At 42.1% G+C, this 18,983-nt stretch overlaps 1 protein-coding gene across 5 annotated transcripts in view; it reads left to right on the top strand.

Moving 5' to 3' along the window:
• The window catches only part of SCHIP1 (schwannomin interacting protein 1), a 526,606-nt gene that overhangs the window by 399,781 nt on the left and 107,842 nt on the right, over positions 1-18,983 (top strand). For 2 of the 5 annotated variants that reach the window (XM_056565051.1, XM_056565053.1), the window contains one exon: positions 9,202-9,792. In XM_056565051.1, coding sequence (XP_056421026.1) covers positions 9,202-9,792 — 591 coding nt within the window. Of the gene's footprint in view, positions 1-2,093; positions 2,175-2,307; positions 2,577-9,201; positions 9,793-18,983 lie in introns of those variants that run through there. The other 3 variants (XM_056565056.1, XM_056565054.1, XM_056565052.1) reach the window with 3 other exon arrangements.

Raw genomic sequence — 18,983 nt, forward strand, 5'->3', positions numbered from 1 at the left:
ATAGGACTATCCCCTCATCAATCATCTCTATATGAATAGGACTATCCTCTCATCAATCATCTCTATATGAATAGGACTATCCTCTCATCAATCATCTCTATATGAACAGGACTATCCCCTCATCAATCATCTCTATATGAATAGGACTATCCTCTCATCAATCATCTCTATATGAACAGGACTATCCCCTCATCAATCATCTCTATATGAATAGGACTATCCTCTCATCAATCATCTCTATATGAACAGGACTATCCTCTCATCAATCATCTCTATATGAATAGGACTATCCTCTCATCAATCATCTCTATATGAATAGGACTATCCCCTCATCAATCATCTCTATATGAATAGGACTATCCTCTCATCAATCATCTCTATATGAATAGGACTATCCTCTCATCAATCATCTCTATATGAATAGGACTATCCTCTCATCAATCATCTCTATATGAATAGGACTATCCCCTCATCAATCATCTCTATATGAATAGGACTATCCTCTCATCAATCATCTCTATATGAATAGGACTATCCCCTCATCAATCATCTCTATATGAATAGGACTATCCTCTCATCAATTATCTCTATATGAACAGGACTATCCTCTCATCAATCATCTCTATATGAATAGGACTATCCCCTCATCAATCATCTCTATATGAATAGGACTATCCCCTCATCAATCATCTCTATATGAATAGGACTATTCTCTCATCAATCATCTCTATATGAATAGGACTATCCCCTCATCAATCATCTCTATATGAATAGGACTATCCCCTCATCAATCATCTCTATATGAATAGGAATATCCTCTCATCAATCATCTCTATATGAATAGGACTATCCTCTCATCAATCATCTCTATATGAATAGGACTATCCCCTCATCAATCATCTCTATATGAATAGGACTATCCCCTCATCAATCATCTCTATAAGAACAGGACTATCCTCTCATCAATCATCTCTATATGAACAGGACTATCCCCTCATCAATCATCTCTATATGAACAGGACTATCTTCTCATCAATCATCTCTATATGAATAGGACTATCCTCTCATCAATCATCTCTATATGAATAGGACTATCCCCTCATCAATCATCTCTATATGAATAGGATTATCCTCTCATCAATCATCTCTATATGAATAGGATTATCCTCTCATCAATCATCTCTATATGAATAGGACTATCCTCTCATCAATCATCTCTATATGAATAGGACTATCCTCTCATCAATCATCTCTATATGAATAGGACTATCCCCTCATCAATCATCTCTATATGAATAGGATTATCCTCTCATCAATCATCTCTATATGAATAGGATTATCCTCTCATCAATCATCTCTATATGAATAGGACTATCCTCTCATCAATCATCTCTATATGAATAGGACTATCCTCTCATCAATCATCTCTATATGAATAGGACTATCCTCTCATCAATCATCTCTATATGAATAGGACTATCCTCTCATCAATCATCTCTATATGAATAGGACTATCCCCTCATCAATCATCTCTATATGAATAGGACTATCCCCTCATCAATCATCTCTATATGAATAGGACTATCCTCTCATCAATCATCTCTATATGAACAGGACTATCCTCTCATCAATCATCATGCATGGTTCCATGTCTTTCTTTTACCTCCCTGCTTGTAGGAAAGCATTTTAGCCTCTGTACTAAAATAACTCTCACTCCCATCTCGTCAGCCCATCCGACATACAGTCCCATGTAAATATCACTTCCCTACCTTCACTCATCCAACATACAGTCCCATGTAAATATCACTTCCCTACCTTCACTCATCCAACATACAGTCCCATGTAAATATTCTCCACCTTCAGCCCATCCAACAAACAGTCCCAAGTAAATATTACTTCCCTCCCTTCTGCCCTCCAACATACAGTCCCATGTAAAGAGCACTGTCTTCTCCCCCTCCCCTCAGCACACTGCTTCTATTTCAGCCCCGCATTTTGTGGTCACCTCCGCCCCCCATCCCACAAGTGCAGGGGAACCCTACTCCTCCAGAGTGTGCTAAAGAGCCGCCCATGCTACCCAGTCACATGACTTCAGAATGTCACGTGACCTGCCGTCAGCAGGTCCTCACCGAGTACAGTATTTACCGTTTACTGTACAGGAATAGGGCTGTTCCCCGGTAACATCCTCTGTACAGGAGCAAGGCTCTCCCCTCATCACCATTTATACTGTATATGAATAGGGCTTTTCTTCTTCTAAGTACGGAGGGCGCGCCCTGATCTGGCTAAACCTTTGAACCCACTAGATGGCGCTGTCCGCCAATGCAGCTGCGCAACTTGCGCAGTTGGGCAGCACTTGGCATCCCAATCACTGCCGGCACTTACGTAGACTCCGGAATTCCTATTCCCGGCACTTTACGCAGTGACGTGCGCCGGGAGTGAGGAGTTTCTGGAGCTGGTCTGTGTGCCGGGCGGCGCCGGTGTACGGAGGATCCTGTGTAGAGCTGCGGGTGAGGAGGAGGGGACATACAGCTGCGTCACACAGGGATGAGGGGTGACAAGGTACAGACTCCGGGCATCAGGTATGGGGGGGATCCCTGTGGGCTGCATAGTAGATAATGCTGTATAAGGGCTACCCCCACTTCTTCACATATACACTGTCCACCTGTAGAGATGTATATACATGCATGGTATATATATACTGTATGATGGATGGGATCCGTCTGTATATATACTGTATGATGGATGGGACATGCATGGTATATATATATATATATATATATATATATATATATATATACTGTATGATGGATGGGATCCGTCTGTATATATACTGTATGATGGATGGGACATGCATGGTATATATATACTGTATGATGGATGGGATCCGTCTGTATATATATACTGTATGATGGATGGGACATGCATGGTATATATACTGTATGATGGATGGGATCCGTCTGTATATATATACTGTATGATGGATGGGACATGCATGGTATATATATATATATACTGTATGATGGATGGGATCCGCCTGTATATATACTGTATGATGGATGGGATCCGCCTGTTTATATACTGTATGATGGATGGGACATGCATGGTATATATATATATATACTGTTAATCCGCCTGTATATATATACTGTATGATGGATGGGACATGCATGGTATATATACTGTATGATGGATGGGATCCGCCTGTATATATACTGTATGATGGATGGGACATGCATGGTATATATACTGTATGATGGATGGGATCCGCCTGTATATATATACTGTATGATGGATGGGACATGCATGGTATATATATATATACTGTATGATGGATGGGATCTGCCTGTATATATATACTGTATGATGGATGGGACATGCATGGTATATATATACTGTATGATGGATGGGACATGCATGGTATATATATATACTGTATGATGGATGGGATCCGCCTGTATATATATACTGTATGATGGATGGGACATGCATGGTATACATATATATACTGTATGATGGATGGGATCCGCCTGTATATATACTAGGAATCACCCAGTGTTCTCCTTATCTTCCCTTCTAGGGATTTCCTTCTCCCTGGATGTCAGGATGGCCTGGGATTTCTTCTATATAGAAGTATATACTATGCTGGGGATCGCCTGTCATACTGAGATCTATTAGAAAGCTTCAGATCCAGTAGATCCCTCTATGTCACCTTCATTAAGGGCCATAGAAATGCCTATCCATGCCCTCTGTGCCCATATATAATGTGCTGCATGTGTATCCTCACCCTGTCACTGCCAGCTGTGCCATCCTGACCATGTGCAGGATATGCCAGTATATCTCCGCTGGATTCTATCTATTTGCTCATTTTTATGCCTTTTTTCTCAGTTTTTACAGCAGTTTTTAATTTAGACAATTTATGTTTAGTATTCACATGCTTATGTTTGACGTATGTTTTTTTTAGTTTATGTCAGTGGTCTTTAAACTGTGGCCCTCCAGATGTTGCAAAACTACAACTCCCAGCGTGCCCGGACAGCCAACGGCTGTCCGGGCACGCTGGGAGTTGTAGTTTTGCAACATCTGGAGGGCCACAGTTTGAAGACCGCTGGTTTATGTTTATGTTAACAGAAGTAAAACCGGCTGCTGCTGTATGCCATCCATTTACCATAAAGTTTAGATTATAAAAAAAAAGCCAAAAAACAAATAAAAATGATCGTAACGTAATGTTTGTTGTTTGTTTTTGCACACATAATAGCGTACTTGATTGAAACTTACTGTAATGGAAACTGAGGCAAGAACGCAATGTAAATGCTTCTTATTTTTATTTGTTGAAACTGCACTAATATAAATAGTCATCTATAGACAGTTTGGGAGTTTAGCTCGGTAGAGATGGGCAAATGGCATAAAAACACCAGTCAGAGACAGTGACATTGTTCGAATGCAGGGTTTCTCCTTTATTGTCGAGAAGCCAAATACAACTGTATTCACATTGGGGGAGATTAATCAAAACCTGTGTTGAGGATGAGTGGTGCAGTTGCCCATGGCAACCAATCAGATCGCTTCTTTAATTTTTAACCCCTTAAGGACTCAGCGTTTTTCCGTTTTTGCACTTTCGTTTTTTCCTCCTTACCTTTTAAAAATCATAACCCTTTCAATTTTGCACCTACAGACCCATATGATGGCTTGTTTTTTGCGCCACCAATTCTACTTTGTAATGACATCAGTCACTTTACCCAAAAAATCTATGACGAAACCGAAAAAAAATATTTGTGGGACAAAATTGAAAAAAAAAAGCGATTTTGTAAATTTAGAGGGCTTTTGTTTTTACGCATTGCTTTTTTCGGTAAAAATGACACCTTATCTTTATTCTGTAGGTCCATACGATTAAAATGATACCCTACTTATATAGGTTTGACTTTGTTTTACTTTTGGAAAAAATCATAACTACATGCAGGAAAATGTATACGTTTAAAATTGTCACCTTCTGACCCCTATAACTTTTTTATTTTTCCGCATATAAGGATGTATGAGGGCTCATTTTTGCGCCGTGATCTGAAGTTTTTATTGGTACCATTTTTGTTTTTGATCGCTTTTTATAAATTTTTTTATCGTATAAAAAGTGACCAAAAATACGCCATTTTGGACTTTGGAATTTGTTTTACGTGCACGCCATTGATCGTACGGTTTAATTAACATGATATTTTTATAGTTTGGACATTTACGCATACGGCAATACCACATGTTTATATTTATTTTTATTTACATAGGGAGGGGATTCAAACTTTTATTAGGGAAGGGGTTAAATCACATTTATTAACTATTTTTTACACATTTTTTGCAATGTTATAGCCCCCATAGGGGACTATAACATGCATTACACTGATTGCAGACACCGATCAATGCTATGCCATAGCATAGCATTGATCAGTGTTATCTCAGGCACGGAGCAGGGAATCGACGATCGGACAACGAGGAGGCAGTAGTGCTAGGCGGTATACTGGTTCATACCGAATACTGACATTTTTTCCTGTATGATATGAATTTTTCCCATACCGCAATACCGGTTGGGCCCCTCCCCCCTCGAATAAATGAATTATCAGCCGCAGCACGCTGTCTCCACATCGGGGAACTAATCATATGTGACCCGCGGGCGCTGTTCTGCTTCCCCCCCCCCCCCCCCCAATGAATTATCTTCCCAGCACTCACTGCGCTGTCCCCCACATCAGGGAACTAATAATATGTCACCCGCAAGCGCCACTCTCTTCGTCCTCCTGTGAGTTGTGGGCCGCCGGCGCTGGAACTCTGTACTGTACTACATATTCCTGTGCCCGGGCTGCAAAAATAAACAAAATAAACTTTAACTCACCTTCCTACATTCCACCGTTGCTCTAGTAGCGGCCTCACGCTGGGGATGGGAATATCTCAGAGCAGTCAGCCTATCACCGACCAAGTGGAAATCCCCTTTAACCATCAAATCAAACATGAAGAGTGAAGGCCCTGTCTTTACTAATCTACTTTATTTTAGAAAGATTCTTATTGTAGGTATGTAGTGGGAAATTGCTGTTTTTGGGATTCCACCTTTTAATACCTTAACGGCTGTCAGGGTATGCTGGGAGTTGTAGTTTTGCAATAGCTAGAGAGCCACAAATGGGGGATCGCGGTTATAGAGTGATCCCAATTGTATGTATGTATTTGGAAATTATTGTTTTGGCAATTGATGTTCACCTTATTATACAGTAGTGGTGGTAAGTGCATGCTGGGAGTTGTTGTTTTGCAACAGCTAGAAAACTACAATGTTGGGATCACTGCTCTAGAATGAGTCTAATTGTAGGTATACAGTAGGAAATTGCTGTTCTTGCAAGTGATGTTCACCATTAATACCAATGTAAAGTCATGCTGCAGAATACGGCAGAATGTCCGAGCGAAAATCCACTAAAATATTCTGCACGGACATTCTGCTGAAGCAGAGTCCCATTCACTTTGGTGGGATTCTACTGTACTATTTATAGGGTGGGATTTCCGCGACAGATGTTTCTGCCACGGAAATCCCGATTCCGGCATCCTCAGCAAGAATAGATTTGTCTATTCTTACTACAGAATCCGTTCGAAAAAGCATTGCCATCTGTCATTTCCAAGCGGTCCTAGCGCCGGATTATCTACCTTTTAATAAATTAGTGGCTTTTAGAGCATGCTGGGAGTTGTAGTTTTGTGATAGCTGGAAAGCCACAGGTTGGGGAATGCTCTTGTCCAATGATCCTAATTGTGGGGATGCAGTAGAAAATAATTATTTTGGCAATAGATGTTAACTTTTGTCGTAAGAGCATGCTGGGAGTTGTAGTTGTAGAGCGATTCTAATTGTAGGCATACAGTATAAAATTGCTGTTCTTGCAGGTCGATGTTCCCCATTAAAGGGGTTATCCAGGAAAAAACTTTTTTTTTATATATCAACTGGCTCCAGAAAGTTAAACAGATTTGTAAATTACTTCTATTAAAAAATCTTAACCCTTTCAGTACTTATGAGCTGCTGAAGTTGAGTTGTTGTTTTCTGTCTAAGTGCTCTCTGATGACACGTGTCTCGGGAACCGCCCAGTTTAGAAGCAAATCCCCGTAGCAAACCTCTTCTACTTTGTGCAATTCCCGAGACAAGCAGAGATGTCAGCAGAGAGCATTGTTGCCAGACAGAAAACAACAACTCAACTTCAGCAGCTGATAATTATTGAAAGGATTAAGATTTTTTTAATAGATGTAATTTACAAATCTGTTTAACTTTTTGGAGGCAGTTGATATGAAAAAAAAATTTGTCCACCAGAGTACCCCTTTAAAGCGGTTATCCAGGAAAAAACTTTTTTTTATATATCAACTGGCTCCAGAAAGTTAAACAGATTTGTAAATTACCTCTATTAAAAAATCTTAATCCTTTCAGCACTTATGAGCTGCTGAAGTTGAGTTGTTCTTTTCTGTCTAAGTGCTCTCTGATGACACGTGTCTCGGGAACCACCCAGTTTAGAAGCAAATCCTTATAGCAAACCTCTTCTACTCTGTGCAGTTCCCGAGACAAGCAGAGATGTCAGCAGAGAGCACTGTTGCCAGACAGAAAACAGCAACTCAACTTCAGCAGCCGATAATTATTGAAAGGATTAAGATTTTTTTTTAATAGAAGTCATTTACAAATCTGTTTAACATTCTGGAGCCAGTTGATATAAAAAAAATAAAAGTTTTTTCCTGGATAACCCCTTTAATGCCAATGCGGCTGTAAAGTCTTGCTGGGAGTTGTAGTTTCCAACAGCCGGAGAGCCACAGGTTGGGGAATGCTCTTGTCCAATGATCCTAATTGTGGGGATGTAGTAGAAAATAATTATTTTGGCAATAGATGTTAACTCTTATCGTAAGAGCATGCTGGGAGTTGCAGTTGTAGAGTGATTCGAATTGTAGGCATACAGTATAAAATTGCTATTCTTGCAGGTCGATGTTCACCATTAAAGGGGTACTCCGGTGAAAAACCTTTTTTTTTTTTTATCAACTGGTGCCAGAAAGTTAAACAGATTTGTAAATTACTTCTATTAAAATGTTTTAATCCTTCCTGTACTTATTAGCTGCTGAATACTACAGTGGAAATTTTTTTCCGTTTGAAACACAGAGCTGTCTGCTGACATCACGAGCACAGTGCTCTCTGCTGACATCTCTGTCCATTCTTAGGAACTGTCCAGGGTAAAAGGAAATCCCCATAGCAAACATATGCTGCTCTGGACAGTTCATAAAATGGACAGAGATGTCAGCAGAGAGCACTGTGCTCGGGATGTCAGCAGAGAGCTCTGTGTTCCAAAAAGAAAATAATTTCCGCCGTAGTTTTCAGCAGCTAATAAGTACAGGAAGGGTTAAGATTTTTTAATAGAAGTCATTTACAAATCTGTTTAACTTTCTGGCACCAGTTGATTTAAAAAAAAAAAAAAAAGAAAGAAAAGTTTTTCACCGGAGTACCCCTCAGTATGAGGCTGTAAAGTCTTTTTGGGAGTTGTAGTTTTGCAACATCCGGAGAGCCACAGGTTGGGGATCACTGCTAAAGAACAGTGTTTTCCAACCAGTGCGTCTCCAGCTGTTGCAAAACTACAACTCCCAGCATGCCCGGACAGCCTTCGGCTGTCCGGGCATGCTGGGAGTTGTAGTTTTGCAACAGCTGGAGACACACTGGTTGGAAAACACTGCTCTAGAACGTATCTGAGTGTTGCATTTGCAGCTTTTCTTCCTACAATATCAAAGACTATTCACTTTAATGGCGTTTTATATATATATATATATATATATATATATATATATATATACATTTTTAGTTCTCTTTGACTCACGTTGCTGTAACAAAGAGCCGCAGTGACGTGCCAGCGGGAACATCGCTAGGTGAAATTTACTACAGCAATTGAGGCGGGTGGTAATTATCATAAGGAATATTAATATTGAACACACTGCTTATTATCCCACTGTCAGCGGCGGGGATGATTGTGACTGGTGTACGGCTCAGGGAGAGGAGGAGGATAGGAATCTTTACAGCCTCAGGGGATGGATATTCTTGCCGGCAGTTTCCAGTTGCTTCATGTTTTTCCCCCCAGAGAGCTCGTATAGACAGGCTGCTTGACTCAGATGAAAAAGAAACCACCAACTAATCTGTCCCCTTTCCTTCTTTCTCCTTGGCACGCCGGCTCTGTCGACCTGCAGGACTACAGAGAGGATGGCATGGATTTAGGCAGCGATGCTTGTAGCCGCTCTAGTTCCGAATCCAGCTCCAACAAAGTGACCCCTTGCTCAGACTGTAAGTCCTCCCCCAGCCTGGATCTGGCTGCCCTGGAGGATTATGAGGAGGAGGAGGAGGACTTTATGGTGGACAAGGTGAGCGACGAGTGGGAGGATGAAGACGAGGAAGAAGAAGTCGGTGGCGACGATGGCTTTCCTAAGGACAATTGTTTTTCAAGGACTGTCACGGCCAGGAGTTTGGCAGAAGAGTTTGAGGACATTAAAGGTGGTCATCTGACTGCTACCAATGGGAACCCCTCTCATCGGCACAAATTAAATGGAAACTTAGTAACTGGGAGACCCCCAAGTAGAGGAAAGCACAGCCCTCCCAAACCTCAGAGTAACTCTGTCCGAGGGCCTCCGCTCAACTCATTTGTTGGTTCAGGAGGAGTCATGAGGGAGGAACCCCAGCTTCCCACCATGGATTGGGAGGCCTTAGAGAAGCACCTTGCAGGACTCCAGTTCCAGGAACAAGAGTCCAGGAACCAAAAACAAGCAAGATCCAATTACACATCGGTAAGTCTCTTTTATTATAATAGCGTTCTCAGCGTGGGCAGCAAAGCAGATGTTGTGTACCTGTATACGGCCGGGGGGAGGTTTACCAAAACCTTTGCAGAGGAAGACTGGTGCAGTTGCCCATAGCAACCAATCAGATCGCTTCTTTCATTTTTTAGAGGCCTTTTAAAAAAACAAAAGAAGTAATCTGATCGGTTGCTATGGGCAACTGCACCACTTTTCCTCTGCACAGGTTTTGGTAAATTCCCCCCTGGAACTTATAAAGTGAAACGTGCTTTATAGGAAAGCTCTAGTGCAGTGGTCTTCAACCTGCGGACCTCCAGATGTTGCAAAACGACAATTCCAAGCATGCCCGGACAGCCAACGGCTGTCCGGGCATGCTGGGAATTGTAGTTTTGTAACATCTGGATGTCTGCAGGTTGAAGACCACTGCTCTAGTGTGTTTCCTGCTTGTGTTTTTTTTATTTATTTTTTATTATTTTGTGTATTTGCTGTTGAATTATATGTATCTTCTGTGACAGGTCTGAGGAGAAACTAGTTCAACACCTACTTTTACCTGATAAAAGTGGAGGACATTTGTGATGTGTGTTGGGATTATGACAGAAAGGTATGCCGAGGTATAAACCTGCGACAGGTCCATTGACTGTAATAGATGGAACGTAACCTTATACAGTGATCCCTTACAATGGCCTCAACATACAATAGTTTCAACATACGATGGTCTTTTCTGGACCATTGTAACTTGAAACCAGACTCAACAGACAATGATATGGACAGTCCAGATCTGTGAAGCGTGTCAATGGCTGGAAGAACTGACCAATCAGAATGGGCATTTTACTGGTAAAACACCTGTATTACTGAAGCGTATGCACTGACTGATGTCTGGTAGCGCCCCCTACAGTACAGGGAGGTATTACTTGTTCTGTACACTTTACCTGTACCAGGGTTAGCTGCTCCTTTGGACACCAGGATAGGGCGACTCCATGTTACTTTTTTAGGACATTTCATGTACTGTATAGGACCCTGAAGAAGCTCCTGTCCTCTACATAGACCAGTGTTTCCCAAGCAGGGTGCCCCCAGCTGTTGCAAAACTGCAACTCCCAGCATGCCCGGACAGCCTTTGGCTGTCCGGGGATGCTGGGAGTTGTAGTTTTGCAACAGCTGGAGGCTCCCTGCTTGGGAAACACTGACCTAGACAGTGATTACAGCTCCCAGCAGATCTTTCTTACTTTTATATGTAAGGACTTGTTTTATCTAGATTAATAATCTACTTATTTTTCTTTAATCCTCACTTTTTCCTATTTTCGGATGACATTTTGATGGCTTCAGAACCAATTACCAGGTTTCCATAGAGTTCTGGTCTCAACATACAATGGTTTCAACATACAATGGTCGTCCCAGAACCAATTAATATTGTAACTTGAGGGACCACTGTATGGAGAGATTTATCAAACGCTATGTAGGGGAAGAGTTGTGCAGTTGCCCATAGCAACCAATCAGAACACTTCTTTTTGTTTTCTGAAGCCTTTTTAAGGGTCTGTTCCCACGTACAGTATTCTGCGCAGATTTGATGCGCAGGATTTCAAGCTGTGTTCAGTTTACATTGAAATCTGCAGCAGAAAATCCTGCGCAGAAAATCTGCACAGAATACTGTACATGTGAATAGACCATAAAAAAGAAAGAAGCTATCCGATTGGTTGCTATGGGCAACTGGTCAACTTTTCCTCTGCACAGGTTTTGACAAATCTCCCCAATAGTAACTATGTTTAGTCCATTTTTTTTGCGGGACACCGAATAGAAATATATGTACAGAAACAGACCAGAGGTAGTCTATTGTTTGGTCCAGTAAAGTGACTTGGCTTGTAACGGGTTGGCCTTAATATATGTTAGCATACCTTTCTAATGTGAACTTATCCTTACACGTAGATTTTGGTATGATTTTCTGGTTATGCATTGTGAAGGGTGAAATCTGCAGTGAATCGCCTAGGGCAGAAATACAGTGCATGGATGCTACATCATGTCCTAAAATACACTCCGACTTTCTGATTGGTGTAAATAGGAATTTATAAAACCCCATTTAGGCTACAATCACACTACATTTCTGCTCCTTTAAAGGGGTACTCCGCCCCTAGACATCTTGATAAGATGTCAGATCGCCGGGGTCCCGCTGCTGGGGACCCGGGGATCGCTGCTGCAGCACCCCGCTATCATTACTGCACAGAGCGAGATCACTCTGCACGTAATGACGGGCAATACAGGGGCCGGAGCATCGTTACGTCATGGCTCCGCCCCTCGTGATGTCACGGCCTGCCCTCGTCAATACAAGTCTATGGGAAGGGGGCGTGGCGCTTGTCACGCCCCCTGCCATAGACTTGCAATAAGGGGACGGGCCGTGATGTCATGAGGGGCGGAGCCATGACGTCATGCTGCTCCGGCCCCTGTATCGCCCGTCATTACGCACAGAGCGAACTCGCTCTGTGCAGTAATGATGGTGGGGTGCTGCAGCGGCGATCCCCGGGGTCCCCAGCAGCGGGACCGTGGCGATCTGACATCTTATCCCCTATCCTTTGGATAGGGATAAGATGCCAGGGGCGGAGTACCCCTTTAATCGTATACATCCGCATCCTGCCAAAAATGGGATGCTGACATATATAGTTAAGAGGAGCAGCGGACCCCATTCACTTCTATGGCCAAAGGAGTAACCCACTAGTGACTCAGTTCGGGATGTATGCCCTATTTTGAACTGACTCATGACAGGGGCTGTTGCGCTTTTGAAATAGGGCATACAGCCCGAAAGGAGTCACTAGTGGTGACTCCATTCAGCCATATAAGTGAACAAGGTCCGCTGCGCCCATGAACAGTATACGTCATCATCCCCTTTTTGGCAGGATGCTGATGGATATAATTAATGGGGGCAGAAATGTAGAATGCTCGTACCCTTACTTGCACTGTACACCACAAGTGCAAGTTATCCACATTACTTATGGCAATCATTTTATATTTTATGGAGTATGTGTGGTGGTTGGAGTGACCTGGAGGTTTTTAAAGGGGTATTCCAGAGCTTTAAAACATGTCCCCTATCCACAGGATAAGGCATAAGTGTCTGATCGCCAGGGATTTGACCTCTGGGACCTCCTGTGATCTCCAGAACAGGGCTTGACTTCCCCTGCTGCATGGATCGGTGGGGTTGGAGTTCCCTTCATGCATTGTCTATGGCAGTGTTTCCCAACCAGGGCGCCTCCGGCTGTTGAAAAACTTCCTGGTTTGAATCACTTCCTGGTTTGACCCTGGTTTGGAGACACTGGTCTATGGGAGTACGGTAACTCCAGAGCTCCCATAGGCAATGCATGGAGAAAATGCTGACCCTACCTCTCCATGCAGTAGGGAGAGTCAGACCCCATTGTGGAGATGGCAGGAGGTCCTAGGGGTTCGCCCCCCCCTCACACACTTATGGATAAGATCTTAAGCTCTGGAATACTCCTTTAACTTTCATCTGTTTATGGTGATCAAAATTATAGCTGGCGACAAATTATTAGCTATACAATCAGCTACAAAACACAATACAGTGCATGTAAATAATGTTTAGAAAGTGTCATGCGTACATAGTAAACAATTGGCCAAGATGTGCGATGTCAGATTTGTTCAGCATTTTTTTGCAGTCTTTAAAGGGAACCTGCCATCACTTTTATACTGTTTGAACCAAGGGTCATCGACATGGTTTCTGGACACCCCTCCCAAACCCACCAGCCTTGATTGACAGATCTCTTCCTGATCTCATATAGTGAGAGATCAATCAAGGCCAGCAGGGAAGGGAGACGCCACCGGGACTGCTCCATGACTTGTGGTTCAGGCATGGCATAATGGGGACGACCTATTTTCTTTAAGACTATGTTCTTAAAAATGTCCGTCCAGGAAATTTGCAGACATTCCGCAAATTAGCAAATTCCGCAGGCACTAGGACCACTCGGAATTGCGCTGCCTCCATAGATGGCAATGCATTTCGAAGCAGATTCGGCTAAAAGAATGAAACATCTGCTGCGGAAATTCCGCTGTGTGCAATGTCTGCTACAACTGAATTTCTGAGCAGTATTTTTCTGGCGCATTCCACTCAGAAATTCCTTTGTATGAACATGGCCTTAAAGGGGTTATCCAAGGAAAAACTTTTTTTTATAAATCAACTGGCTCCAGAAAGTTAAACAGATTTGTAAATTACTTCTATTAAAAAATCTTAATCCTTTCAGTACTTATGAGCTGCTGAAGTTGAGTTGTTCTTTTCTGTCTAAGTGCTCTCTGAAGACACCTGTCTCAGGAACTGTCCAGAGTAGAAGCAAATCCCCATAGCAAACCTCTTCTACTCTGTGCAGTTCCCAAGACAAGCAGAGATGTCAGCAGAGAGCACTGTTTCTAGACAGAAAAGAACAACTCAACTTCAGCAGCTGATAATTATTGGAAGGATTAAGATTTTTAAATAGAAGTCATTTACAAATCTGTTTAACTTTCTGTAGCCAGTTTATATATATATATATATATATATATATATATATATATATATATGTACGGTATATATAAAAAAAGTTTTTTTCCTGGAATACCCCTTTAATACTCTGAAAGATGAAGTTCAAAGCAAATCCATATTAAACCCTATAGGGGAATTTATTAAGACTGGCATTTTATACCTGGTCTTATGTAAAATTCCAGCTACTCAGCAGTGGCAGATTTATTAGGTGGCACAGGCCTCTCAATAAATCCACTGCTTCTATGGCTGCAGCACCATTAGAAACTTGTGCCAGCCCCGAGCTGGCATAGATTTCCACTATAATTTATGGCGGTTAAAGGGGTACTCTCGTGGAAACTTTTTTTTTGTTTGTTTTATTTTTTATTTTTTTTAATCAACTGGTGCCAGAAAGTTAAACAGATTTGTAAATCACTTCTATTAAAAAATCTTAATCCTTCCAGTACGTTTTAGGGGCTGTATACTAATGAGAAATCCAAAAAAGAAATGCATTTCCTGTGATGTCATGACCACAGTGTTCTTTGCTGACCTCTGCTGTCCATTTTAGGAACTGTCCAGAGCAGCATATGTTTGCTACGGGGATGTTCTCATGCTCTGGACAGTACCTAAAATAGACAGCAGAGGTCAGCAGAGAGCACTGTGGTCATGACATCAGAGGAAATGCATTTCTTTTTTGGATTTCTCTTTAGTATACAGCCCCTACAAAGTACTGGAAGGATTAAGATTTTTTAATAGAAGTGATTTACAAATCTGTTTAACTTTCTGGCACCAGTTGATTTAAAAAAAAAAAGTTTTCCACGGGAGTACCCCTTTAATTGTGTAAAATTAAAGTAAATATGGTGGGTGGGCAAGACGTGTCCACTGTATGCTAAGGCACACCCAAGTTGGCATTGGCAGCATAAAAATACCCAAAAGTGGACAATTCTTATGCCTGAACACTGGTGTAAATGATTGATAAAACCCCCCTATGTGTTACTAAATGCAGATTTTACTGCAGATATTCATACAGATATGTGCATCCCCCATACTGCGGAACCATGGGCACTCTGGCTTCATCATGCTTTATTTAGTGCCCTATTCTGCAGATATAGAGGGACATTTATCAATGTTTGCTTATGTATTATTTTTTTTGTAATTTTTTCCTTACTTTTTTTTTGCTTATGTGTGACTTACGGAATTTATCAACTGGTTTCAGCCTGTTGATAATTTTCTTTCACGTAAGCAATTTTTCCTTTTTTTACTTTGGTAGTAGCTTTTTCTGCTCCATGTTGGAGCTGGGGTAAATTTAGTCAATTTTTAACCCTCTTTTTTGCGCAGTTGCGACTGTCGCAGTTAATAAATACCCGACTACCCGTAGTCCATTTTAAAATGATTACTACGTAGTTAATTTTTGGAAAACTTGCTTTTCTCGCTTTCCAGTCAAAATGTCGCACGAAAAACCGCGTAGTCGCAGTTGCTACAATTTTGCGACAATTATAGTAAAGAAAACCTGACTAAACCCATTGATAAATGTCCATAATACAGTGACCCCCCCCCCCGACCTACGATGGCCCCGACATATGATGAAATCGACATACGATGCTTTTTTATGTCAGGGCCATCGCATTAAGTGCTATCCGGCAGCGCCAAATGCTTAAGCTGCTGCCGGATAGCAGCTTAATGTTCCCCGTGTGGTGCGGTAAGTATTACTTACCCCTCCACGATGCTCCGGGGTGCCCTCCGGGTCCAGCGCTGGTCTTCCAGTGTCTTCTCGGCCCTCTCCGATGACGTCAATACGCTGCTGCGCACGTCATCCAATAGGAATGGTGTACGCAGCGGCGTAATGACGTCACTACGCAGGCCCAGTAAGGCCTTGCGGAAGGCAGCAGAGGACCGGAGAAGACAGCAGAGGACCGGAGAAGACAGCAGAGGACCGGAGATGACCAGGAGAGCCCAGGGGAGGCCCGGGGTCACCATCGGGAGCGGCGGGGACACCATCTCGAGCGGCGGGGACAGGTGAGTACAGCTTCCTATACTTTACATTGCACGAACACCTCAACATACAATGGATTCGACAAACGATGGCTCGTTTGGAACAAATTACCATCGTATGTTGAGGGACCACTGTAGTTCCCTTAGTAGAAATGCATTGTTTTCCAATGTGTATGTGATGTGATTTCCAGCTGCAACCCTACAGCAAAGTCCAGTGCATTTGCTGTTATTTAAAGAACGTAACAGCTGCAGTTCCTATAATTTGCGTTTGTCCTTTCAATGGCCATTTGACCCACAAGCCAAATACTGGAGTCTCAGGGTTTTACAGTCACAATTTGGTGGCCACCTGGCTCTGTGCTTCGTCTAGTGCTGTTTTTCCCAACCAGGGTTCATCCAGCTGTTGCAAAACTACAACTCCCAGCATGCCCGGACAGCCGAAGGCTGTCCGGGCATGCTGGGAGTTGTAGTTTTGCAACAGCTGGAGGCACCCTGGTTGGAAAATCACTGACCTAATGTTTCATTCCGGTACCGCTTCTTTTCTATTTGCAGTGACTGGTATTTGTGACATTGTTCCAGCACTGAACTGGATTTCCCTGGGTCAACCTAAATGTTTTAATAATCCTGATTTACTAAGGTTACATATAAAAAAATTAGAGGAATTTATCAGTGCAGAGTGGAAAAATTGTGCAATTTATCTAATTATTTTTATTTATTTTTTATTTTTTGCCCAAGCTTCATTTTTGCCCAAATTTTTAGTGTTTGCGTAAAGATGGGATCGTGCAAAAATAATTGATTTTTTTTTTACATACTATGCTGGTAGCGCTTCACTCCCTGCTTTCTGTGCCGGTGACCCAAACAATCCCATAAACTCAAGAACCGAGAGAGGATGTGCTTAGCAAATTCTTCTCCTGGCTTATTCTGGCGATTGGAGGGGGTCTGAACTCCCGTACCGAACAAAAATGTTTTTTGTCTCTACAACATTTCTGTTTTTTATTGTTTTAAGTGACAGTGCCCATTTAAAGGGGTACTCCACTGGAAAATATTTTTTTTTAAAGGGGTACTCCCATGGAAAACTTTTTTTTTTTTTTTTTTAAATCAACTGGTGCCAGAAAGTGCCAGAACAGATTTGTAAATTACTTCTATAAAAAAATTGTTAATCTTTCCAGTACTTTTTAGGGGACTGTATACTACAGAGGAAATGGTTTTCTTTTTGGAACACAGTGCTCTCTGCTGACATCACAAGCACAGTGCTCTCTGCTGACATCTCTGTCCATTTTAGGAACTGTCCAGAGCAGCGTATGTTTGCTATGGGGATTTTCTCCTACTCTGGACAGTTCTTAAAATGGACAGAGATGTCAGCAGAGAGCACTGTGGTCATGATGTCAGCAGAGAGCACTGTGTTCCAAAAAGAAAACCATTTCCTCTGTAGTATTCAGCAGCTAATAAGTACTGGAAGGATTAAGATTTTTTAGATGAAAATATAAAAGAGTTATGATTTTTTGAAGGCGAGGAGGAAAAAACGAAAACGTAAAAATTAAATTGTCTGCGTCCTTAAGGCCCAAATGGGCTGCGTCCTTAAGGGGTTAAAAAAAAAACACGAATTTCCATGCGGAATATTCCCTGCAGACGTTCCGCACAACGTGAACATACCATCCAGAAAGTAAACCTGTCCGGCTGCAGCATCATCTTCGTCCCAGCGGAAGCACAGGCAGAGGCAAAGTCCAGAGAGTGAACTACCACTCCTTTGTGCTCACTCCTGTCCTATCAGACAGTAGCATGAAAACAGAGAGGAGGGGGTTACAGAGCAGCCTGCAGTGATTGCATAAAGAGCCACAACACAGCTCCACAGACTTAGGAAGAAAGGGAATGCATGGTGAGTAAGGGCAAAAAAACTGTGACCCGTAGCTGAATGTGACCTGAACTCAGTGGATGTCAGAATGAGTGAGCAGCAGAACAGAGGAATTTGTGAGCCAAATTCAGAAGCTGGACACATAAAAAAGACATGTAAACCATCCGCATGACCTAGTGTGTAACATATATAAGCATCATTTTTTCTGTGGTATGGCAGGTACACTTTATAATAAAGGGGTGGCATTTACGGCAGCACTCACTAGTACAGGTGCAAGAAGCCTTGTTGTTCTGCCATACAGGATCTGTCAGGTGCCATGTGTGCGGAGATATTCTCTCCTAGAAGCAATACTTCCATGGAAGAATGCCTCCATACATACCACAAGCAATGGAGCATGCCACAATTGTTTTTCTGTCATATTTGCCCAGAAGTACCTGACAGAAGAGGACAACTCAGTGACTTCCTGATTTATTTTGGAGGGAAAGAAATCATGAGGTAATAATGATAAATGTCTTTAGTAGCTATTTATGAAAGGTCTGCATTGCGGCCTTGTAGGATTTTGTTTCCTATGCCGGGCAAAGCTTACCCGGGCACAGGACATGACCCTTGGAGACACCGGTTTTATTATGACAGAAGCCGGGCAGGTGTAGAGCCCCTTGTAAAGAGTTCTGTCATCTGAACCACTTGCTATTATGCAGAATGACATTGGATTTATCTACCATCTGTGTTTATTGTGATGCCAAGTGTTTATGTGTATTTTGGGACTATTGTGCATTCTAAGTTGGTATAATCATGACAATATTTTCTGTATGTTCTCAGTACTTCCAATACAATGAGAAATGAGATTTCTACCTGCCA

The sequence above is a fragment of the Hyla sarda genome, chromosome 3, assembly GCF_029499605.1.
Source record: "Hyla sarda isolate aHylSar1 chromosome 3, aHylSar1.hap1, whole genome shotgun sequence".
Classification (NCBI taxonomy): Eukaryota; Metazoa; Chordata; class Amphibia; order Anura; family Hylidae; genus Hyla; species Hyla sarda.